At 53.3% G+C, this 24,690-nt stretch overlaps 2 protein-coding genes across 2 annotated transcripts in view; one reads left to right on the top strand and one right to left on the bottom strand.

Annotated features, from left to right (window-relative positions):
• SLCO2A1 (solute carrier organic anion transporter family member 2A1) overlaps window positions 1-10,470 on the top strand; it is a 31,087-nt gene extending 20,617 nt beyond the window's left edge. The window contains exons 5-14 of the mRNA XM_063339975.1: window positions 1,016-1,114; window positions 2,726-2,859; window positions 4,040-4,121; window positions 5,284-5,448; window positions 6,003-6,192; window positions 8,461-8,620; window positions 8,998-9,167; window positions 9,345-9,409; window positions 9,566-9,686; window positions 9,801-10,470. Of these exons, the coding sequence (XP_063196045.1) occupies window positions 1,016-1,114; window positions 2,726-2,859; window positions 4,040-4,121; window positions 5,284-5,448; window positions 6,003-6,192; window positions 8,461-8,620; window positions 8,998-9,167; window positions 9,345-9,409; window positions 9,566-9,686; window positions 9,801-9,921 (1,307 nt within the window). The 3' untranslated portion in view covers window positions 9,922-10,470. The remainder of the gene's footprint in view (window positions 1-1,015; window positions 1,115-2,725; window positions 2,860-4,039; window positions 4,122-5,283; window positions 5,449-6,002; window positions 6,193-8,460; window positions 8,621-8,997; window positions 9,168-9,344; window positions 9,410-9,565; window positions 9,687-9,800) is intronic.
• Window positions 10,471-11,990: 1,520 nt separating this feature from the next.
• Window positions 11,991-22,969, bottom strand: SRPRB (SRP receptor subunit beta). The gene is made up of 7 exons (XM_063339976.1): window positions 22,809-22,969; window positions 22,598-22,692; window positions 22,434-22,511; window positions 20,617-20,699; window positions 20,041-20,177; window positions 19,060-19,114; window positions 11,991-16,694 (listed from the first exon to the last, which is right to left on the bottom strand). Exons 1-7 carry the CDS (start codon window positions 22,918-22,920, stop codon window positions 16,478-16,480), a joined length of 777 nt encoding a protein of 258 aa, XP_063196046.1. The 5' UTR covers window positions 22,921-22,969; the 3' UTR covers window positions 11,991-16,477.
• Between the last annotated feature and the right edge of the window lie 1,721 nt (window positions 22,970-24,690).

Genomic DNA, 24,690 nt, shown 5'->3' with positions numbered 1-24,690 from the left:
GGTGGTCACTTCAGGGCTGTGGGAACGTCACGGGGCATGGCTACTGTGAGGCTGGATTGCCTCAATACAACGTAAATACCATTGCCCTCCGAGTCTTGTTTTGTTTCAGGTCTGAGCATCTTGCTACAAAAGGGAACACTACTGTCTACATATGAGGTTAAATACTCCTTCTCGAAAGACCCTGCCCTTCACTACTTAGGTTTGTGTTGTAGAAACAAAAGCACTGCCTTGCCTAATTGAAAAAAAAAAAAGGGGCAAAAAAAAAAAAAAGCTTTTAAAATAAGTTCATAGCTGAGGCATAGCAGTGGGAGATATGATCTTTCATACCCAACATGCTCCAAGGCTCCGGAGCAGGAAAATGCACAGAAATGGTCAATGCAGTACAAGCAAACTGGCAACTTTTGAATATCTTAAGAAGGTTGTGCAGAGTTTCTTTCAGGGAGGAAACCTGAATCTTTTCATTCCAAAGAAGTCAAAAGGAAACATTTTGACCTTAGGGGTTAGGTCCAAGTTATCTATTTTTTGAATGGGATAGTTCAGCTGTGGGTGATCTGTTGCCTTTTTGCTCTCAGCATCTTTCACCTTGCCTGAAGTTTGCACCAAATGTTTTTGCTGGGATCCAAGGACTGAGATGGCCTTGTTTCCTTAGCCTCCTGTAGGAGATTCAGGTCTCCATCGCCTGCGGGAGCCCAGGTTGCCACCATCCTGCTGCTCTCAGGGCTTCCCCGCTTTGTTACAGTGAATCATGGATATTAACGCTGTGGATGACAACTTTTAGCACATCAGCAAAGCTTTGGTTGCAGCAGAGCAGAGGGACCTTTTCTGCAGGCAGCTGCCTGCCCTCCCATTAGGTAAACACCAGGTTCAGTATCTGAGCAACAGGGATCTTCTCATCATCTGCTGCTTGATAAAAGATGGGTTTTCTCCTCTGTATTCTCCTCTCCTCTGTAACACCATTCCTGCCTCAGGCTACTGTTCCCTGCTCACACTGGTGTTCTCTGCTCCCTTTTTTCAGCCATCCTCTTTGCCATCGCCGTGTTCGGCCCTGCTTTTGGATACTTGCTGGGATCCGTGGTGCTGCGGCTCTTCGTGGACATTGGAAGAGTTGACATCGGTGAGTATTTCTCAAGTAACAATGGTCCTCCTAAAAGCCTCCTGTGAGTCAGAAGGTCACTCTGAGATGACTTATGGCAGAAGCCACCAGTCCCGTGACCCAAAAACCCACTCTGCTGGAAAGACCTGACCTGGAACAGCACCTCCAGTGCACTTCTCCACTCCATCTCTCCGTGAGGGAAGTGGTCCTGAAGCCACCACTGAAGCGGAGCCCTGTGGTAGGGACATTTCGGTGTCCTACTCATGGTGCTGCACTGAAGGTGGTCAATGCTGGGGTCTGCCCACTGCCACCACGCCGAGGAAATACCACACTACCCCAGCACGGTGGTGGAGGGGAGAGGGGACATCTGAAGCATCCAGGGATGGGAAGACAACCATCTTCCCTGCACAGGAAGGCTGCACAGGAAGGTTCAAGTCTACTCATCCTGCTCCCCACCACCCTTCACCAGCATCTGCAGAGAGAGGGACCAAGCCAGTGCCACCACAGGGCTTATTTTCTTTATCTGCAGTGCATGCTTATTATTTCTGGTAACTTAATCACTAAAGAATTCTCCCCAGCTCCATCATTAATGTGGCTTTTCCTGTGTTTCCTTAGAGAGATCAGAGCTCGCCTGACATTTTTGTCCGGTGCCTGATAAGAATAATAAATGAACCTGGGGCAGGAAACGGCAAAAAGCCTTGGCTTGCTCCCCGTGGCGGCAGACAGATTTAGCAGCCTCTGCCTGGTCGCTCCGTGATGACGTCCAAGCTCCAGAGTGGAGTGGTCCTGTTTGGGGAAGCGGGGCGATTGTTTCGCTGGGGCGTGGGCTCCTCTCCTGCCGCACCCTGGCACGGAGCTCCCACCCGGAGCTGCTGCCGGTTCCTTTCCCAGCCGTAAGGTCCCGGAGACGGGGAGATGAGGTCCCCATGCCAAACCAAGCAATCTGTCAACCTCCCGTGAGCATCGCTTGGCCCAGCTGAAGGATGTCTGCGCTGGAGACGGAGCGGCTCTCACCTTCTCCTCCTTTTTCCGGAGAAGGCGCCCAGAGTTTCATCCACTCGGAAACCAGGCTCATTAATGGCACTCTTCTGCCGGCACGGGTCCTTCCCTCGGTCTCTGCGAGTAGAGAGTGACCAAGCCTGGAACAATGGGACAGCAATGTTTTCCAGGAAAGTGGCTGTGCCCTTTCCCGTCCCTGTCTCAGCTCAGCATCCCGGGCAGGCAGCGTGGTCTAAACCCACCTCATGCCCCAGCAGAGGAGGATGGAGTCAGGCCCTCGTAGTCGCCGCCTTGCTGGCTGGCTCGGCGGGGAAGAGTTGAACCCGTGCCATCAGCATACTTGCATGCTGACTAAATCCATCCTACAGTCATTTGGGAGGCTTGGCGCAGTTTGGACGGGGAGTGGCGGTGCAGGATCCTGGCCAGGGGAAAGGAGGTCAAACACAACCAGGGCTGGTCTTGCTACCAACACTGGGAGGAGCTCCCACCTCCATCCATTTGCTCTTCCAGGCCAGTGGAGTCTTCTGGATTGTGCCCACATGGACCCTTCGTGCTCCACCAGTCCGTATTTGCTCTTTTTACCCTTAGATGTGCAGGAGCAGAGCTCTTATGGTGGGTCCTTCTGTCTTGCAGCTACAGTGGCCCTGACACCGAGGGACCAGCGGTGGATTGGAGCCTGGTGGCTGGGACTGCTGATCTCTTCAGGCTGCTTGGTGCTCACGTCCATTCCTTATTTTTTTTTCCCTCGATACATGCTGAAAGGAGAGGTGAGACCTCATTTTCAGAGGGCCAGAACATCTTGGTGACAGGGCTGCGCTCGGGGAGGGAATACCTGTCCCTGAAGGAGAGGGGTGGGAGGGAGGAAGGGAGCCCAGCAACCCTTCTCAGATGTGGTTACAACTTCTCACAAGTGAAAAGTCTTCCAAACAAGCTCTGCACCTCTAACATGTGAAGGATGAGGTCTTTTGTTTCTTCACCATTAGCTGGAAAGCCAGAACCACCACAGCTCAGGAGACCAAACCCAGACCTCATGCCCTTCCCACTAGCTGCATCGACAGCGTCTGTTGGGAAGGTTTTGGGTAGACCTGCGCCTTCCCTGGGACAGGACGATGGCTGGGTGACTTTTTGGGGTTCCTGCGTGCAGTCCCCCTTGGTAGGGGTCTGCCTGAAGGGGCTCGACCCTCCTGACGTGTCTGACCTGGTTCTGCTGGTGATGGCTGGATGTTAACTCCCCGCTGCAACACCCTCTGCAAGGTGACGCTCCCCTGACACCAGCAGCATCATCAGTGACAGCCCCTGCTCAGACCAGAGTGTCCTCAAGCGTGGCATACGCGGGAGCAGCCCTGGGATAAAGCTGGGCAGCAGGGTTTGATAAATGGGCTTTTCCTTTGGGAAAAAGTTGCAGAAAAGAGACAAGCTCCCCATTGAAACAAGTTTTAAAAGATGGAAAACTGTCAAAAAGCGTTCCGTTTCAGTGTTTTCAAAGCCAAGCTCCACTGGTTTCATTTCAAAAATAGTTCTGTTTTGTGTTGAAACTGTTTAATCATCGATTCTTTAAAGGTCAAAATCAAACCCAAAGTATTTCATGATTATCGCTAGAGGACTCACCAGACTTGAGCTGACCTGTCTCCAACTTTCATATTCAGACTTTTTGCAGAAATTAAAAGAGAGGTATCTTGTCAGGGTTCGGGAGAGGAAAGCTTTCCAAGCTCTTAAACCTCCCCGAGCAGGACGGGCTTTTGTCTGGCAGCTCTGCGCAAGGGTTGCAGTGATTTTTGAGATAATTCACCCCTTTGCTGTGACGGGGCAGGAAAACAGGCTTGGCAGGGGGACAAAGGCACCCGGGACAGACTCGTCTCCTCCTGAGCCTCGCTGGGAGCCGGGACGGTGCCAGCCACTCACGGGTGCTCCCCTCTCACCGCAGCCTGCTCTTCTCTCCCTCCCCAGGTCCCGAACGTGGAGGCTGACATGCTCAGGAAGATGGAGAAGGGGGTGGCTGAAGAAACCTCCCTGCTGGAGTTTATAAAAAGTAAAGGGCTGGCACTCAAAGGCGAGGGTGAACGGGGGCGCCGGGCTGTGCTGGGTGGGTGGAGACCACCATGCCGGTGCTTTCAAGCTGAGGGGGTTTGTTGGGGGCCTTTGAGTCTCTCCACCATGTTGCGTGGAGATGCCAGGGCCAGCTCAGGCACCTCAAGGGCTGTAGCGTGCCCTTCCCTAAGGACCACGGGAAGGTAGACACAGCCTCCTTCTTGCTCTAAGGCAGCGGTGTTGGAGTCTGTGGAGCCTGAATCATCTCTGGAAATTGGTTTGAGGATCTTAAATGGCATGAGCATGCTGGAAAAAACGCTAGCTGCGTGGTTTCACCCACGGCTCCAGGAGAGGGCATGGGGCTGCCGGCGCCACCAGCTGCCGCTTTGAGAAGGTCACCACGCTGCAGCTTTCCACCAGTTTGTTTATGCGTGACTGAAAAAGGCTTGAGTAGGGATGTCACTGATGAGAGAGATCAGTTTCATGACTTGTTTTAGCTCCGTGATGACTTCTTTCCAGCTAAAGCCTCCCCCTCCTTCCCTCTCCATCCACCTCAGTCATATCCTGAGGCTGTCAGCTCCTTCTTCTCTACCTCATCGGGCTTTGATGGATGAGGCTGGGTCTCTGCAGCACTCTCTGCTGGAAGGGGAAAGCTAATTAGAGACCAAATAAACAGAGCTGCTCCTGAGGATCCTGGACTCGGTCTGTCTCTGCTGAAAGGCTGTCCTGACTGGGCCGGGGGACGTGATGTCCCACCAGGAAAATACACTGTGTTCATCAGCTGCAGGAGCCAGACCCTGCCCTTGCCAAAACCCTCGTGGCTTTGTCTGTTTGCACCGCCTGAGGATATGGACCCTGCTCCAGAAAAACAAAAGCACCGTGTCTTTTGCTAAGTGCTCTGGGGGCTTGTGAGTTTGGAAAGTGTGTGAGGGAGGGTGGCGAGCAGAGCTGGTCTTCCACCTCCCTCTCAGGGCACTTTGGCCATGGTCCTACCAGCTGCCGGGCCAAATTAGGGTATCTCCCCTTCCATTTTCCCCATGGCCTTAGACATCCCCTGTGTTAACTCTCTGGGAACAGTCTAAGGGAGGGTTTTTTCCACAGTACCAATCGCTGACATGAGGATCACATGGCTAAAAGACATTTTTCCTGCTGTTTCCCTGTAGGATTCCCAAAGATCTTCCTCCGGCTGCTCCTCAACCCCCTCTTCATCCTCCTGGTGCTGGCTCAGTGCAGCTTCTCCTCAGTCATTGCAGGTCTGGCCACCTTCCTCAACAAGTTCCTGGAGAAGCAGTATGGTGCCTCCTCCTCGTATGCCAACTTTCTCATAGGTGAGCACAGACGTGCACCGGCAGCCATAGGGTGAAAAATGACCATCAGCAGGGAGCCACCTGCCCATATTCTCCAGGCTTTTTAATCCCATGGGAGGAAGGGATTGGAAAACTCATGGTGAGACCTAGGGATCATCTTGAGATGTTTGATGACTTTCCTGACCTGAGATGCCTGCAGAAGACCAGGCTGTCTCGCAGCCTCTCAGAGACCATCTACATTTGTTCGCGCATTCTTGTGGGCCAGCAACTGCTCTCGTTGAAAACATGCAGCCCCAACCCCATGGGTGAAGCAGGTCTGGATCACTCGCATGCTTAAAGAAGTTGGCAAGAGCACGCAATTACACACCAAGTTTGATCTTGTATCCCTAAGCCAGAAGCCTGAGGCTGAGGTTTCTCATATGTGCTGACTGCCTTGGGTTTTGGTCTTGGGTAATGGTGGGGTCTGTGGCTTCTCCCAACCCCCACGAGATCCACAAAGCCACTACCCCCACCCCCTGCCCGCAGAGAGGTCCTTGGCAGGCAGGACCCCAGCTAACGCATCCGTTCCTCTGCAGGAGCTGTGAACCTGCCAGCAGCAGCCCTCGGGATGCTCTTAGGAGGAATCATCATGAAACGCTTTGCCTTCTCCCTGCGAGCCATCCCCCGGTTTGCTGTGGTGGTGCTCGTTTTCTCCATCCTCATCTGCCTGCCCATTTTCTTCATGGGCTGCTCCACAGGGCGCATCGATGGGATCTACCCCCCCAGGTAACGCAGGTGCTTGGGTTCTTTCCAGCTCCTTATCCCTCTAGCTCTTGACCTGATTATCCATGGGGCGGGATACGTGCGGGTGGAGGAGAAGAGGCAGTGGACATCGCCACACTACTGCTTGCTCCTCGATCCCGCTGCCTGGAGGAGAGCTAAGCACTATAAAGCACAGAAAGCTTGGGAGGGTTTTCGTTTCTGATTTTCCGTACCGAACCAGCAGGGTGTATTTTTCATTCGGGATTTCTAGGGGGAAATTAGTAGTATTAGTGCCCGTGTCCACATCAACCCCACACGTGGTCACCTCACACACTCCCTTCACTCCAGCTGGACATCACCTTTCTCCTCACCTGGATGGAAACTTTTGGCTCTTACCATGTCTTTTTAAGATAAAAATGGCATTTAGAGTCCGTCCCGTCCCCCCCCCAAGGCTTGCTGTCAAGTGCATCGTGCTCATTTCCCCATGCACGGGGAAAGCAAGGGGCTTTCGTACAGATGTTTCCCTTGGCCAGCAATAAGCCTCCTGTCCCAGGGGTACGGTGGAGGGGTGAGGGTCAGGGCAGTCCCTGCGCTTCTCCCACTTAAAAGCCACTTAAATAACCATGGCAAAGGAAAGCAACAGCGCTCTGCAAATCCATGTGTGGGCGACGTGTTTATATTTGGCTCTGAGATCTGCCCGGCGCGCACCGCCAGTTCAGGAGCGCATGGAAGTCCACGGAGGCAGTGGCACCTCAAGCTTTCTGCGCAAGAGCAAGGCTTCAAATGTGAGGAGATCCCTCAGCTCAAGACCAGGTGCTGCAGGTGCTAAATGTTGGGAGGCACCTTGGCCTCGCAGCGTTCACCTCTTGCCACCCAGTGTCAGGTTGACTGCCTGTCTCAGCTCCTGCGTGACACACCAGCCCTGGTGGACTTCGCTGGGAGCTGCTGGAAGGACTTGCATGGAAAAAGAGGCTGTTGCCTTATATTACCTGGAAAACCTCCTCCCTTGCAACGGCAGCAGTACATAAGAGCTTTTTGCCTGGATCCCCAGGTAGCTGTGGGCTGCGTGGATGGGTGGGTGAACATGAGCTCTGCTCCAGCCCACCATGCCCAAGAGCAAATCCCTGCTTCTGGCTTCCTGTAGGAGATGGAGCAGCCCCACACCATCATGCCCAAGGGCTGGTCTGTGTTGCCGGCTTCCACAGGAGGTGGAGCAGCCCCACACCACCATGCCCAAGGGCTGGTCTGTGTTGCCGGCTTCCACAGGAGGTGGAGCAGCCCCACACCACCATGCCCAAGGGCTGGTCCATGTTGCCAGCTTCCATAGGAGATGGAGCAGCCTCATGCCACCATGCCCAAGGGCTGGTCCATGTTGCCAGCTTCCATAGGAGATGGAGCAGCCTCATGCCACCATGCCCAAGGGATGGTCCGTGTTGCCACCTTTCCGTAGGAGATGGAGCAGCCTCATGCCACCATGCCCAAGGGGTGCTCCGTGTTGCCGACTTCCATAGGAGACGGAGCAGCCCCATGCCACCATGCCCGAGGGCTGGTCCGTGTTGCCGGCTTCCCGTAGGAGACAGAGCAGCCTCATGCCACCATGCCCAAGGGGTGCTCCATGTTGCCAGCTTCCACAGGAGATGGAGCAGCCTCATGCCACCACGCCCAAGGGCAGGTCCTTGGTGCCAGCTTCCTGTAGGAGATGGAGCAGCCCCATGCCACCATGCCCAAGGGCAAGTCCCTGCTGCTGGCTTCCTGCAAGAGACAGACTGTGCCGCTCCAGCAGATGAACTCCCTTAGGTAGTAAGGCAAGACAGGACAGACAATTCAGTTTGTCCTCTTGACTTTCACGTTGTCGTCAGGCTTGTTTGGAAAAGAGCCCGCTTCCAGTTTCTGTCTGAATGATGTTTCCAGCTGGGGCTGTTTGCAACATCTGTTTGTGCAGTTCTGGATGGAGCCCAGATATATATATATTTCTCCAGGCATTTGGCTGATTAGTTTTCAGCTGGGGGAAAAAGGAGAAAAAAAAAAAAAAAAAAAAAAAAAGAAGTAGTAGTAGTAAGTATGTGAGTACTTGTTTGCAGACATAACAATTACTGCTAAGTTCACTGTACACTTGCAGAGGTACCTGCAGGGGATCAGGGTCTGGCACAAGGCCAGCCTGCTGCTGGCAGTGGCCCAGCACAAATAGGAATGGGGAAACTGGTTAACTAGTAAGAGGGATTTTTCTTCCTCCTGTCCTATTTCTTAATTTTTTAACATTTTTTCCCCCCCCCGCCTCTTCTTTTTTGGCAGTACATTGAGTTCCCCGCAGCAGGTTAAGACGCCGAGCGGGTGCCACTGCTCTGAGCACATCTTTCACCCAGTGTGCGGAGAAAACAACGTGGAGTACATCTCCCCCTGCTTCGCTGGCTGCACCAACAGCACCGCTAATTCTTCCACTCCCAAACAAGTGGTGAGTAAAACGAGTGGTTTGCAAAGCCCGGGGGGGCACCTTGCTTGCTGGTGGTGGTGGTGGAGGCTGCAACGATGCTGCAGGAACTAGACCCATGCAATAACGTGGTAGAGCCTTTTTGATGCGGGGAGGTCTACCTGAGATGCCGAAGTCCTGAGAAGGAGCAATGGAGAACTGCTGTAATGGCCTGGGAATCGGGTGGAGAAATGGAGACGGCAGCACATCCCATTGCAGGATGCCATGGTCATGCCTTAACATCGGAGCTGATGCTCTTACTAGTCTTCTGCAAAGCTATGTGGTCTGGTGGATCGCTAAAATCCCCGCTCTTCGCTTTGAGAGTCTTACACTTCTTTTTTTTTTCCAAACGTTTCCAACAGATCTACAAGAACTGTTCCCTGATCTCCGCTGGGAACGGGCTGTCCTCTGCCAAGACAGGCTCCTGTCCCCTCAGCTGCTCCCACATGCTCCTTCCTGCCATATTCCTCATCTCCTTTGCTGCCCTGGTAGCCTGCCTGTCCCACAACCCGCTCTACATGATGGTTTTACGGTGAGCAATGTGGGGGGGCGGGGGTGGTGGTGTCGCAAGGCACTGGGGCAGTGGTGATGTGATGGTTCCCCATGCTTGGATCAGTGGGGCCTCTTAAACGTGCAACGAGGCCAAGATGCTTGGCCAAATACAGAGCTGCCGGGGCAGCTCTGACCTCCCCTGGCTTCTCCCCTGCAGGGTGGTGAACCAGGATGAGAAGTCGTTTGCCATTGGAGTCCAGTTCTTACTAATGAGGCTGCTGGGTGAGTGTCCACCTCCTGTCGAGGCTGGGGGAAGGCAGCAGGGTGCTCAGAGGCTTGCTTGAACCCCAAGAGGTGCGGAACCTCCTTGGGGACGGCAGGCAAAGCCTGCAGGAAGGGCAGGGTGGGCAGCCTGACTCCATCCTCTCTTCTCCAAAGCCTGGCTGCCAGCCCCGGCCATGTTCGGTGCCCTCATCGACTCCTCCTGCATCTACTGGCAGAAGCAGTGCACCCAGCGACGGTTCTGCGCCTACTACAACAATGACTTCCTCCGCAACAGGTACCCCCTGTCCCCCACAGTGGGGATGACCACGGGGATTGTCCCCAGCTCAGCCTGGTGCCAGCTGGAGGTGGCACCTCCAGCCACGGCATCTCCCTGCTCTTCTCCCGACAGATACCTGGGGCTGCAGGTGGGCTACAAGGTGGTGGGCACCATCCTCCTCGCCCTCATCAGCTGGAAGGTGAAGAGGAGCAAGGAGTACAACGTGCAGGAGAAGGCAGCAGGGCTGGTGTAGCCCACCCGAGGACTGACTCCACACCCCCCTGTTACCCACTGCCAGTACTTTGTCTTTTTTGGGTTTGTTTTTCCTTCTAAGGGAGCGACTTTCACCTTAGCAGCTCTGAGCTCCTCTCCTGCAGCCCATGGCACCGCTGTGCTCCCGGCGAGGGATGCTCCATGCCAGCTCCTCCCAGGTTCTCCAGCCGCACCTTGCCCACCACTTTGGGGAGGGGGCAACCTCCCCCACCACCTGGACCAGGAGGCAGATGGGGGCTGGAGTGCAGCCCCATCCCATGTACCCAGAGAAGTGCCTGCTGTGGGCAATGGTTCCCCTCTCCGGTGTGACATTTCCAGCCGGGTAATGCCCTCCCGGTTGGGACAGGAGCAGGGGAGATGGCTCCCAACCCTGTGGGGCTGCCTCATGTCCCACCCCGGCTCGCACCCCTCGCAGAGGTCAGCATGGACACCGCACACGTGTTGTGAGAAGTTATCACTAGGGGTTTACTGCAGAACATTTGGGGGTTTGTTGCTCTTTTTATTTTTTAAATAAAGGTCACTTTTCCAACTGTGGTGCTTTGCTCCACACCTGACACCCCACACCCCCCGCCGCACCCCCGAGAGCTGCCCCATCGGCAAGGTAGTGGGGATGCTGCAGGTCGCATCCTGGCAGATGCTGAGATCATCCCTCGCTGGCGAAGGAGAAGAAATGGTGGCTGACAGGGCATGTCCCCCTACCTCTGTGGCTCCACCAGCCATGAGGGGGTGCGCAGAGTGGGCAGGCAGCCCACGTCATCCTGTCAAAAAAAGGTGCCCGGGCAGTCCAGCAGGCAGGGAGCAGGGCTTGGCGGGCAGCACGCGGGAAGCTCCAGGCATGGAGTTGCAGGCACAGGGCAGGGTCCGTGGGGCACAGGGATGCGGGCAGGGGGCTGCAGGCGTGTGTCTGTGGACACAGGAGTTGAGAATGGGGCTCTAGGCAGGGTGAAGGGAGCTTCGGGGACGGGCACGCAGGCAGAGGGCTGCCAGTTACAGGGCTGTGAGCCCAGATCTGTAGGCAGGATGCAGGCAGCTGAGGGCAGGAGGCTGCAGGCAAGGTTAGGGGGCTGCAGGCAGGATGGAAGGAGTGGAGGCAAGAGTCTGTGTGAAGGGGGCTGTGGGCAGGAGGTTGCAGTGCTCTGCAGGCAGCGCACTGGAAGCTCCAGGCATGGCGTTGCAGGCACAGGGCAGGGTCCACGGGGCAGCGGGAAGGGTCTGTGGGCAGGAGCCTGTGGGGAGTGTTCATGGGTGAGGGCAGGGGGCTGCAGGGAGGGGAGAGTGGGCTTTGGGCAAGGGGCTGTGGACAGAGGTCTGCAGGCAGAGTGCAGGGAGCTGCAGGCATGGAGCAGGCAGCGGTGCAGGGGTTGGTAGGCAGGGTCTGTGGGCTGCAGGCAAGGGGCTGTAGACAGAGGTCTGCAGGCAGAGTGCAGGGAGCTGCAGGCATGGAACAGGCAGCGGTGCAGGGGTTGGTAGGCAGGGTCTGTGGGCTGCAGGCAAGGGGCTGTTGGCAATGTGTTGCAGGCAGGGTGCAGGAGGATGCAGGTAGGCAGCCATGGGCTTTGGGCTGCAGGCAAGGTACAGGCAGCCATAGGCACCGGGCAGGGGGATAGATGGGGCTGGAGACAGGCTGCATGGAAAGGGCTGCAGGCAGGGTGGAGTGGGCTGTGGGCAGGAGGTTGCAGGCAGGGCAGAGGGCTCTGCAAGCTTCAGGCATGGAGTTGCACACACAGGGCAGGGTTCACAGGGCAGCAGGAAGGGTCTTTGGGAAAGACCCTGCAGGAGGGGTTTGTGGGGCTGCAGTCATGGTTCTGCAGGCAGGGGGACTGCAGGCAGGGTGCTACAGGTGCATGGGTCTGCAGGGAGGGTACAGTTGGTTTGGGCATGGGGATGCAGGCAGAGGACTGCAGGTAGAGGCAGGGTTGTGCAGGATATACCCCTGCCTGCGGCATCTCTTGAAGAGAGAGAAGCAGTTCCAGGGCCTCCCTGACCCGCTCTGGCAGTGCTCCTCCTGCCCTCTCTGTTCCTGGCAGGGTGAAGGCAGCCCACTAGAACGGGAAGAGAAATGTCAGCTGGTGGGATATGGGGATGCAGCCACTGATGATGACAGCCTGCTGTCACCTGTAGAGGGTGACACAGGAGCACCACTTGACCTGTATGACAGGAATTGCTTCATGAGTTTATCAAGAGCTTGGCGTCACGCAAAGGACACCGAGCATCTGACATCTAGCATCTGACAGAGCTGCTAGAAGATGAAGCCAAAAGCAAAGGGCTTGACCTGAATGCACTAGATCTGAGATCACGTCTTCCATGGTTCCTCTAGGACGGGTGGCTGCTGAAGCACATTTGCCACCCGTAGAGGACCGTGGCAGATGCTGCTGGTCAGGATCCACAATACCATTCCCAGGACTGAGATAGCAAAGGGCTGGACATCAGCCAGACATCCAGCTGAGATAGCTGGACAGTCAGTTGGTGCGTTAGGATCAGCTGGAGATGATCCTGGAGCTGGAGATGATCCTGGAGCTGGAGATGATCCTGGATCTGGAGATGATCCTGGAGCTGGAGATGATCCTGGAGCTGGAGATGGCTACAGCATAGCTCAGGAAGGGACCAGAGGGACAGGACTGAGCTTAGATGGGGTTCCTGGGCTCTTGGGCAAGGAGCCTGGGCCAGTCAGGGCCACCCCACCTTCCTCCTCCTTTACACTGTGGCTGTATCCCTTCCTGGGCAGCGTCACAGACTGACAGATGGATGGGATGGGGGTGGAGGGGGACAGCAGGGGAGCGGAAGAGTTTTCTTGGGTAACTGTATTTACCCCATCACTGTGCAGGACAAGGCATGACTTCTCACTGCTCTTGGCAAACAGCCCCGCTGCATCCATGCTCACAGAGGGAATAAAGGAAAAGGGAAAGGAGAGGATGCCTTGGATTTGCTCTGGACAACAAGTCTTTACATTAATGAGGTCTGTCCTTGGTATTCCTATTCCTGTTCCCCCTCCACCTGGCAGGGGTTCCCTTAACTCACCCCCTGACCTTCCCTAACTCCACATTCTCCACGTCCAGTAGATCAGAGGTAACATCAAGCTGGACAAGCCCCAGGAGGTGCCAGCCAGCATATGAGGTGGCCCAAACAGGGCCACATGGAAGCTCCTGGCCCCAAAGGTGTCAAGGTGGCTGGGGCTGGCCAATGGCTCTAGGCACAGGAAAGGTCGCAGTTGCGACATCTGGTTAGGGGAGCCTTGGAAACCACCACCACTGGGATGCAACTGTTCAGGCATCATGCTATTTTTGCTTTTCTTTGCCTTTCAGCAATCTGTCCTCTACTTTCACGTGGTTTCTGCTATCCTGGATCTCACTGTGCTTGTCCATCTCCTCCAGAAACACCCTTCCTTTCCAGGGGAACAATCTGTAGGCAAAGCACGACCCTTAGCAAAAAACGTCAAGCAAAAGAGCTTTAAAGTACAGCGAAAGCCTCAGTCCCTGCAGATGTGTAAATGCAGTGGGGTGACGGACTCTGGGCCAGGCAGATGGAGGAACAGAAGGTCCCTTTAGGTGAGTTTATCACATCCTGCTGTCTTGCTAAAGACACCTAAACAGAGTGGCCGCCAGGCTGCAGCCTGAGGAGCAACCTGCACAGCCAGCACAAAGCCACAGCCTGGGAGCAAGGTTTATACATCAGAGTCAAAAACAAAGCACAAAGCAGACTGGGGAAAAAGAAAAAAAAAAAGAAAAAGAAAGAAAGAAAACAACATTCAGTTTCCAGTTCTGCCCTTTTCCTTCAGCCACTGGGGAAAAACAGCCCCAAATATTTAACAGGCAAGTCATGGAGCGCAGCCCAAAAAACACAAGCAGCTCTGCAACAGCCCAACGCACAGCTCTGTCCTGCGGCACGAGTGGCACAGGGAGCAGCCTCAGCTCAGCCCTGAGCCCCACGGCCCCGCTCCGGCAGGGAAAGCTGAGGCGTCTCCATCTGTGAAGCTGCAGGCTGCCACATCCACCTCCACCACCGAGCAGGGCAAGCGCTCTGGGACATAAACCACGACAGCCATGCACAGCGCACTGCAGCCAGCTTGAGTTTTCCTCTGCATTCGAGCAAAGTACCTTTTTAAAAGTTTTTTGATGGGTGTTTTCTGCTACGTTGAGTATCAAGTCCCTAACATTCCGACTAAGGAGTAAAGACACACCCCAAAAAACTCCCCGAAGCCCTGCGCGTGGAGGAGGCATTGTTTTTTGACAGACCTGGCCACTAAGGAGGAGGGTTGATCTCCAGCATTGTGCCGAGCAGACGCAAAGCCCCAGTCCCTGCGGATTTGACACCGCTGAGAAGAGTCAAGGCAAATACAGACAGACTAAAGCAAGACGTGAGAACAAAGATTTAAGCAAAACAAATTTTATGTAAGGAATACTTTTAACAAGAATAACTTAAAACTAACCATGGCCTCATGCTACCTTCCCCACTTGCCCCAGGAGGGGCTGGTGCTTGGCCTCTGCTTTCCGAGGAGACAGGTCTTTGCAAGCAGAATAACCACCCAAAGAAACTGCAATATTCTCACTTCAGCATTACGGATTCAAAGCAGGTGGCCTAGGAAGGAGCTCCAGCTAAAGGAGTTCAAAGCATGACGAACATGTTCCAACAATACTCTGGCTGCAGGAAATATAAGAATATAACATACTTGGTAAATATAACCCTGCCCACCTCCCGCACGGATAGCAGAACAGCCATCGGGTTCACAAGACTAGAAACGCAAGGCCCTGCTGCATTCATAGGAGCACAGTCTTTGCTAAAGACTGTCCTTGCTCTTCCCAACACTACTAACACTTGGCAGTGCTACAGGGAGGCAGAGGATGACCCAGACAGAAAGGAAAAGAACACAACAGATCAGGTGAGCGATGAAGGAAGCATCAAACCAGAGACGAGACGAGCCTGCAAAGGACGGAAAAGGTCTACCAGGAGCCAGCCGCTCCCTCCTCCCTCAAAATATAAGGGGAAACAACAAAAACAAAGGAAAAATTTCACTGTCGTAGGACCTCACACTTTGCAGCGTGGCATCCTGGAGCACAATCATCCTCACATAGGTACTGCACAGAAATGGCACCCCACCAGAGCACAAAGCTACACGAAGCCGCTGGGCAGGGCAGCTGTGTTTTAAGGCTGTTCAGGAAGGGGAAGCTGAACGCACAGCACAGCACCGGGGTCCTGTCTCCCGACACCAATGCTGCTGGAAGATCTCCCTTTGGATAATCGACGCTCCTGGCCAGAGCATGGGAAGGAGGAGAGCAAACGTCTCTTGGAGAGTTCAGAACCGTGCTGAAACAGAGCACTCCGACACCCCAAGCCTCCCAGCAGCCTGCTGAGCCGCTGCGATACCTACAGCAACAGGCATTCCCGGAATCCTCCCTGCAAGAGTAACAATTTGAGATCACACAGCCAGCAGCAACCTTGGTTGCAAACACGACAGACAAATGATAACGAACTGGGAAAATCTCACATTTCTTTCCCCTCTTCACTGAACATCTTCCCCAGGATGAGGAATCACACTCATGTGCTAGCAGCTCCTTGACTTTCCCTCTCACTTTGCTACCACTGCTGGCTAATTACACACGAAAAAAAGATCTGACTGCAGTCACTGGAGCAGGGGACAGGGGGCGGACTGCACAGCAAATGCCTGTCACACCAGATCTCACACATAACGTAGGTATGCATCGAAAAACGCGCCTGACTCAGAGTTTCAAGATAAGACCCTACTATACCTCTGCTACTCGGAGAGTGTGGATAGGTGTTTGTGGGAGAAGAGCCTGAAGTATGGGAAGGAGAAGCAAGCTTTCAGGACACAGCCCTCAGTTAAAGAAAAACTCCCAAGAACTGAAATCGCCCAAAGACACAGCAAAGGACACAGGTAGTGTTACACAGAAATGGGACTGCACTGCTTTGGAAGAACGGGAAGGGAGAAGATGCAGAAGTAAACATCTTTTTATACTCTCCTCAATGACTGCCAAATGGAGAGAGTCTTGTGCACTTTGCCGGGGCAGCACAGACGACGTGCACAGCACTCCCAAGCAGCGAGAGGCTGGGGAAAGAGGTCTGAATCAGGAGGTGATCAGTAGCTCCAAGAGGTAACAGGGCTGCAATGCTAAACCAAGGCAGAAGACAACACACAGACTCCCATCGCTAAAACTCACCTGGCAGTGCACTCCTTCCTGATTTGCCTGGCAGCTACCAATCGAAAAGCCTAAAGATTAAGGAAACACAGAAGCCCAGAGGGTCAGCATCCCAGAGGAAGACAAAAAAGGAGGGGAGAGGAAAAAGATGTTTCAGTGTGATAGGGACAATCAGAGGAAATCACACCAGCAATTGGTATCATGTTGCTCCCAAGCCCATGAGCAGCAGAGGAATATACCACAATGCTGTTTTCCAGCTTAAGTTTCTTCTTTCCACAGCAAAATGAGATTTGAGTGCTTCAGACCGTCTTTTTCCTTTCAGTTCCCAAGCATCCTGCCCCCCAGCCTCCCCAAGTCTCTCCCTCCAGCCCTGCCCTTCTCCGTTCAGGCGATCTTGGCCAGCCATTTCTCAAGGCCCTCGAAGTCAGCATCTCCCTCCTCTCCCTTGCTGCCCCGAGCACTGCACTCCACGAATTCCACCTTCATGGGCAGCTGGGAGAAGTCAAAGTCCTTGCCCTTCTTCCCCAGCTGGGCAGGGCCCCCAGTGGCTGAGCCATCCAGACTGGTGGGGGCTGCAGATCGGGTCACTCGTAAGGTATTGCTGTGGACAGAGAAGGGAAAGGGTCAAGACCTGTGAACCAGGGGAATGTTACCTACGCCATGGCTGCTGAGACGTTTTAGACCCAGTTCTGTCAGCGGGATGCCTGTCATACCAAATACAGAAGGTCCCAGGGCTCTGCAGAGGCAGACACTTTGCCCACTTCTCCTACATTCCTGCTGGAAGGACAACTCCAGAGAGGCTCAAGGAGAGCAAGACAGACAGAAGGCCACTCAAGGAGAGTGTGCTTAAACAGGTTTTCTTTTGTAATATTTTGCTTTTGTAATATTGCTTTTGTAATAAGCAACAACAAGAGTCAGGCGATGATGTCCTCTTCTGAATTTCCCCAATATCCCCATGGCAGTCACCAGGAATTACACACGATATAGCCCACAGTGCTCAGGATCTGCACCAGTTTAACAGGGTAACTGGGAAGAGAGAGGCACCCGTGATATCGAGGATCACGCAGGGGTGCAACCCGCTGCCACCTGAGTGTGCCAAATACCTGTGGGAATGAGAGGGGGATTGAGTCTTCCCCACTGCTCCCAGGCTGCAATGTCACTACCGCTCCTGCCCTTCAGCTTGCTGCAGCATCTCAACTCCCTGCCACGTGTGGAGAGGAAGGATGGATCTCCTCATCCACATTCATCGGGCATCCAAGGCAGAAGCAGCACAGGGAGACAGAACAGCTCAACGGACACAGAGGCACTGCGATCTGACTGCCTCCAAGGTCCCAAAAAGCAAGGCTAGGGAAGTCAAGAGGCTGCATCAGGCACAGATGCAAACGGCAATCTCTCTCCAGGTCTTCGACTGCCTAGTAGAGCCTCATGGATGACGCTGCACCTCTTTCAGAGACAGAGCAGCCTGGCGGCACCCGCTCTCAGTCACCCCCAGCTATTCCTTATTCACAGAATGGAGCTAAATTAACGGGGCATAGGGAAAATACAACGCTGCCCAGAGGCGCATGTTCAGGAATAAGAGAGGAGACGCTTCCTTGGGTTCTCCACATAAGGACAGCCAAGTGCGGTGGCGCAGGGAGGAGGACGGCAGCAATCTGCCAGCCTGCAGGAATAACACTGACTAACAGGGCACATATAACCTACCTAGAAATCCAGCTTCTACACACAGATAACTGGCAAATGCTCTGCATCCAAACCAAGGAATGCTTATCTTCCTGGAGGGCTTGAATTATTTGCAACAAATAATTCCTCCCTTAAAAACAGGAAGGTCAGGTATTCCACTTGGAAGAGACACCAGCACAAATAACCCCGCTGCCATCTACTGGCCAAAGAGATTATAGAACCATAGAAGCGTTCAGGTTGGAAAAGACCCTTAAGACCATCAAGCCCAACAGTAAACCTAACACTGTCGAGTCCACCACTTGGCAACAATATGGCTATACCCCAACTATATGCACTTGTTTAGAGACCAAAGAGCTACAATCCTGCTCCTACCCCCAAGACCAAAACACACACAGGCAACAGGAATGCAAAATACCCAGTTCTGAGTGTGTGTGGAAGTAAAATCTCTACTAAATGCTGGTGGTGAAGTCCACCACGGCACAAGAGCTGCACGGGTCTCTCCCAGAGCAGAGTTGACCCAACTACAATTATGGGACTCACAGGCAGCATCTTCATGCACAGATTAAATATAACTTTAAAAAAGTCATCTTCTCCTTGCCCTCTCCCCAGATGGACTTGCTAGCTGTTGATGCTGAAGCTCATTCAGCTGGCAGCTTACAACGCAGCACAGTCTACAAGCCACTTTCTCCTCCTTCCGCTTCCTCTTACAACTTAAAATTAGCAACAGATCATACATCATTTGTCTTCCCAGGTTACTGTCCTTCCTAGGGGGGATACAGAGCCAACATGTGATCCGAAACAGGCTCCTGCAATGCCTGTTAGCAGGCCGGGAAAACTAGATGCTCCCTCCCCAGCTCTCAAGCTTTGTACGCCAAGCCCTTTTGCATCAGAGCCACCCTGCAAAAAATACCCATGCCAGTAAACCTGAGCAGATCTACTAAGATCTTCACACCACCTACACCCTGCCTGTACCTAAGAAGGGACTGCACCACGGGAGGTATCATTTAGCCTAGGGATGGCAGCTTTTAGGAAAGGATTGGGATGCTGTTTCTTCAAGCCACAGCTTCTAGGAGGCAATACACTGCCTGTACCTACTGCTTTTTTGCGTGCTTTAGCAAGGAGCAATCTTCTCTCATCCTAGTTACACCAACACAGACAAAACAGACTGCTCTTTTTTTATGATGAACTTAAGATGTGGCTCAAGAGAGCTCACTGAGCACTGAGGTAAGAATCAGAAAGGAAAACAAGAGAAGCTCAGAGGGTTTAAGATCCAATTTCATACTTACAGCTCTTTCTCCAGCTGTTGTTGAATAAGTTTTGCTGATTTTGCCATTGTGACATCTAGGGAGAGAAAAGAAAATTAAGTCAGCTCTTTGGTTTTACGTCATAATTCAGAACCTCGTTCCTCCTCCTAACGGCCTGCTCATACTGTGCAGTAATAAGAGTTACTGGGACAAAGACAGCTGTGCCTGCACTAGGATAACTGATGCTGCAGCTTTGGGTTTGCAGACGTGAATGGGAGCAACCTGGAAGTCTGATATCATGTAGGGAATTTATTTCTTATTGCTGGGCAGTAAGTTGCTTCAAACAGAGGACAGGGTTTGATGGCCCACCTACAAGGCCCCACACTCTCACCTGTCCTGGAATTATAGAGCTCAACACAGTGCTTTTTTTTGTTTTTTTTTTCTACTTGGAGCCATGAAGGCTTCAGGTAGCTCCTGAATAACTAAGAAAACCAAACCTGATACACCCAAAAGCTTCAGATTGTTATACAGGGATCCACACCTTCACTGTAACAGTTGTAGGGATCTGAAAATCTAGTCCTTTCCAATAACAGGATGTTCCTACTTGTCCAATTAAGACAAAACATAATCTTGGTAGCTAAGCAGCTGTCTGATTTTAAGACTGAAGCTCTCAAGTGTGCACAGATGGTTCATTACACTCAAGGTGATCCTATTTTCTGATGCCTGCGCATGCAGGAAGACAGCTGTGCACAAGCAGGAAGCCACCTGCCTTACTTAAGCCCATCTAAAAAGCTGTAGCTCTCCTAAGTGGTGCTTCTCTGCAAAGCTATTAGACATACCTGACCTAAGAATTCCCCCAATGGCTGCTAGAAATGTTCCTGCTGAGTAGTCCAAGTTTAAAACTAAGTTCCAGCCTTCATTTTCCTGAAATCCCAACTCCTAAGAAAGTCAGCATCCATGGCATGAACCCCTATCTCCCAAGGGCTGAATCCAATGTCCAGCCCACAAGGCAGCACACGATACCTTGCTTATTGCAAGCGATCAGCAGCGCGGGTGCATTTTTGAGCACAGTGCTATCGACCAGGACCTGGTATAGGAACTCCGCCACATCCTTCACCTCCCGCTGGAAGGCCACGCTGTCCACCACAAACACAATGGCTCTGGAGGAAAGAGGGAAGAACATGTGCTGGTCGAAGCTCTGCAACCATCTTCCCCTGCAAGTACTCCAGCCTGGGCTAACACATTTGTTTCCACAACTGATCTCATCCAACCCAAGAGCAGGTTAGCATGCGCCAGCTGAAATATACGCCACGTTCAGCCCCAGCAGGAAATCTTTCCCTCTCTGCCCCACGGATATACCACTTCCCCTGACCCTCCCCGCTGCAGTCGCTTTGCCTCCAGATGCACTATAAACACAGGTAAGCAGAAAAGCAGAACAATAACTAACGCCCGCTACCCCACAGCAGAGCTCTGACTCTCAGGGTACCACCAGACAGTGAATCCAGCCCAGCTCACAGCACCCTCAGCACCATCATTTGGTTCATCCCTGTCCAAAACATCACCTGCCCCCTCCTCCCCTGACAATCTCCCCCAAATTACCTGGCTGCGGCCTTGAACCTCTCCAAGAACTGAAGCCGCAAACTCTCATGGCCTGGAAGGTCGATTAAGGTGACGTTAGCACCCTGGGAACAGAAGCAAGAAAGTATCAGCAACACCTAACCTAGGGGTACCTGTGATCACAGACTGGGAAAAACCAGTCTGACAGTGGATTCCAGTTAGCCTGGTGCTGGGGCAGCAGTGAGTGAGTGAATCCCCATATCGGGCAGAAGCACGTAACTCTCCCTGAGGTGCAGTCTCTCCACCAGCCGAAACAATTCCAACACGCAAAAGAAATGCTGAGGAACATCATCCATGGCCAGGACCCAGTAAGGAGGCTGCCAACACCAGGAAACCGCTCACCAGAGCTGAGAGGACAGAGTATGACCGCAGAGAAAAAGAGAATGTTCGACCCATTTCTCATCCACAGTATACCCCCTCTACAACTACCCCACACGCAGTGCAAGTAACAAAGCTTCATCAGATTTACACCGTCCCTGACCGCAAGTAGATCTCTGCACAGCAAACCCACGAACTCCTGTCCTGCAGGTCCCTGACACAGAATATTAGTCCCACAGTCTCTGCATCAAGATATCTATTCATGTAAAGAATCTATCCAACTCCAAGTCTGCCTAAATACACATAACTTTGCTGGAAATAACACAAAAATGCCCTTGCAAGAGACTTTTTTAATTAAAAGCTACAAATGTTTCCCTTTCCACAGGCTGACGGCCAGAGAAAGCAGCAACATTAAAAAGAACGAATGCCTCTCACATGCTCCTGATCGAGATGTGGCCAAGTAGGGTCACGTCACTGCTCTCAAGATAACACTCGTTGTTCTCAAGAGGGGAGCGAACACTACACAAGCATCTATCTACTCACTGCTCTTGGACTTCAATAGAAACTTCGTCTACAAATTAAAAAAGAAAAGTAACGGTCTGCATTGTAGCATTCTAGCTCCTCTCCCCTCTCAAATACCTCCTGTCTGCTCAATCTGAGACAGAAATATTAAAAAAGGCCCTGCACCTCCCTTTACTGAGTTTTTAACCTCTTATTATCACCACTGTTACTGAAGATCACCACAGAGAAGCCACAAAAACATTCTCTACTTTTACAATTCACCAGCACATAATGTGCTGCCAGCTCAGTGCTTTCACTGCCACGTGTGCACCCAGCAAGAGAAAGAAACTCTTCTGAGACTGAGATCACCATAAACTGAAAATAACTAGATCTGTGGCAGCCCAGGACCTGAAATTAACCAAAATCCTTTTTGAGACCATATGAAGTTCAGCTGGAGACTCTTTTTAAGCCTGCTAAAGGGTCTTCTTGGGAGACACAGAAATTACTGCCAAGCAAATAAACCAAACTCAACAGAACAATGTTCCCTCACAAATCTCCCTCCTGCACTGAACCACACCACTGCCCCCACGGTGCTGTCTGTTTTACTCCACTTATAAAAGCAGCTCCCTTTCCTTGTCTGTAGAAAAAGAAAGATATCACACACTGCCTGCCTTTCAGAACACAATATGCAGTTATGGTTTTCAGCCAAAGAGGTTTCACAGTTTGACAAGCAAAGAAAAAAGAACCTGCAGAGACAAGGAGTCCCTAATACAACCCACTATTTTCCTGCTTCCTCTGCATGCCTTGCCCAGAAGAATCCTATCCTACACTCGGATCAAGCTGGGGACTGATTTCAAGCTGAGAAGCCTAAGCAGCGCAAAAAGCATCACGTCAGGTTTAACACAGGGAGCAGAAAATCAAAGGCACCAGCTGGCGGTGGCAACCATGCACGAGTTCCAGCCTAAACCATGCCCGCTCACCTTGTCATTCCTGGCTCTGTAAACTGCGGAGCTGTCGGTTATCGAAGTTTGGGTATCGCGGTATCTGCCTGTCAACAGCTGTAGGAAAAAAAGTAATTTTCAGGAAATAGGTGAACACCGGCACGGCGCTTCACCCCCTCAGGAGCCCCCGGCTCCCCGCTCACCCGCGCGAACAGCAGCGTCTTCCCCGCGTCGCAGAGGCCCAGCAGCAGCACCGCCTTCCGGCTGCTCCTCCTGCCCTGCACGAACCTCCAGATCACTGCGGGAGAGAGGGGGGAGCGCCTCAGCCCGCCGCCGCCACCGGAGGCCGCTGCTCCCCGCCAGGCCCCCGGGGCGCGACCGGGGCGAGGGGGTTCCCCGCGGGCCGCAACTCACGGAACGTGATGACGACGACGAGCAGCGCCAGCAGGACGGAGAACACGGCGGGACCGGGCGCCGCCATCTCCCGCCGCAGCGCCTCCAGGTGCGGCTCCAGCCCGCCCGCCATGCTGCCCGCCCGCACACGTCGCCGTACTCCCCCGACTTCCACTTCCGGCCCCGCGGCATGCCGGGATTGGTGGGCGGGGAGCGCAAGGGCTGCTGGGAGGCGGGGCGCGGGTGGTGATGGGAGTTGTAGTTCCTGGGAGGGGAAGGAGGCGCAGCGGCAGCTGAAGGGGCGGGAAGGGGAAGGCGGGCGGGCCCGGGCCCCGCAGCGCTCCGCGGCTCCGACTGGCTCCTGGAGGAGCAGGAGCACGGCTGCCTCCACCGCATGAGGGGGAATAATGCACGGCAAGGCGGTGGGCGGCTGAGCCGTGGAGGTCCCGGGGGTGATCGTGGAATCATAGAACCGTGGGGGTTGGAAGGGACCTTTCAGATCATGGAGTGCGACCATCAACCTCACACTGCCCAAACCACCACCAACCCACGTCCCTCAGCGCCACGTCTGCCCGTCTGTTAAATACCTCCAGGGATGGCGATGCCACCGCTTCCCTGGTGTCCTGGTTTGAGGTGAAACAGAACCAATTTTCTCTTCAGTAATTTTACTCTGCAGCCAAGCCTCTTGTAACTAACTGAACTCTCTGAAATTAACAGCATATTGTCCAGACACTGTTCGCTCCCAGAGAGATAAGAGCTATGATTACAGTGAATGCCAAGGGATGGTTTGCACAGAGGCTCTTGCTTATCCTTATTGCTATAACAACCAAGGCCAGCTAACTCTGCTATTTGCCCCGTTGGAGGGTCGGAAGAGCGGAGAGTGGTGGCACCTGCAGGGAGGAGCGGACAGGACAGGGGACCCAAAACTGACCAGTGGGGTATTCCATCCCCTGGGCATCGTGTTCAGTATAAAAGCTGAGGGATCAAAGGGTCAGCTCTTCCTTCAACGGCCGGCATCCGAGGAGGACTCTGTCATTTGTTTCAGTGGCCAGCCTGGCCAAAACCACACCTGGGCAGCCTGTTCCAGTGTTTGACAACCCTTTCAGTGAAGAAATTTTTCCTAATACCCATCCTAAACCTCCCCTGGTGCAACTTGAGGCCGTTTCCTCTTGTCCTATCACGTTACTCGGGAGAAGAGACCAATCACCCCCCTCAGCTCAGCACCAGGTCCTTGGTTTGAGACTCAAACATCTTGAGATGTTTGGCCAAATGTGTCTGGTTTTGGCACCCCCGCCCCAGTTGAAGCAAGACATCCATGAACGATAGCAAGGTCAGGAGAGAGACACCAGGATGGTCAGGGGGCTGGAGACGTGCCCTGGGGGGCGAGGCTGCGGGACCAGGACTTGTTGAGCCTGGAGAAGTGATGGACAATTTTGTTCCAGGCAACAGGAAGAGGGAGACAGACTTTTCACAGTGGTGCAGGATGAGGAGCAATGGGAGTACATTGAAATGAGAGAGGTTCAGAGTGGATAGGAGAGAAATTTCTTTCCCTCAAGCAGAGGGACAGGTTGCCCGGGGAGGTCACGGCATCGCCATCCTTGGAGGTTCTCAGCGCCTGACTGGGTCAATCCCTGAGCAACCTGGTTGACCCCTTTCTTTGAGCAGGAGTTTGGACTTGAGACCCCCGGAGGTCCCCTCCCACTGGAGTTGCTCTGTGATTCTCTAGTGAGGTTCCTTCTTTCCATGCCCTCTACTTATGGGACAAGGGCTTACACTTGATGTGGAGTGCAAATGATGCAGCTGCTCTTGGGGAAAGTTTCCTAACTGTAGCCATAGCTGGTTGTAGCCTCTTAGAGGCACTGTATCTCTTTCTTTGCTAGTTTTCAAGAACAGATTAAAAAAG

This window comes from Chroicocephalus ridibundus, chromosome 6 (assembly GCF_963924245.1).
Source record: "Chroicocephalus ridibundus chromosome 6, bChrRid1.1, whole genome shotgun sequence".
NCBI classification, from domain to species: Eukaryota; Metazoa; Chordata; class Aves; order Charadriiformes; family Laridae; genus Chroicocephalus; species Chroicocephalus ridibundus.
The sequence above is the reverse complement of the archived record's forward strand: the minus strand, read 5'-3'. Positions and strand labels throughout refer to the sequence as shown.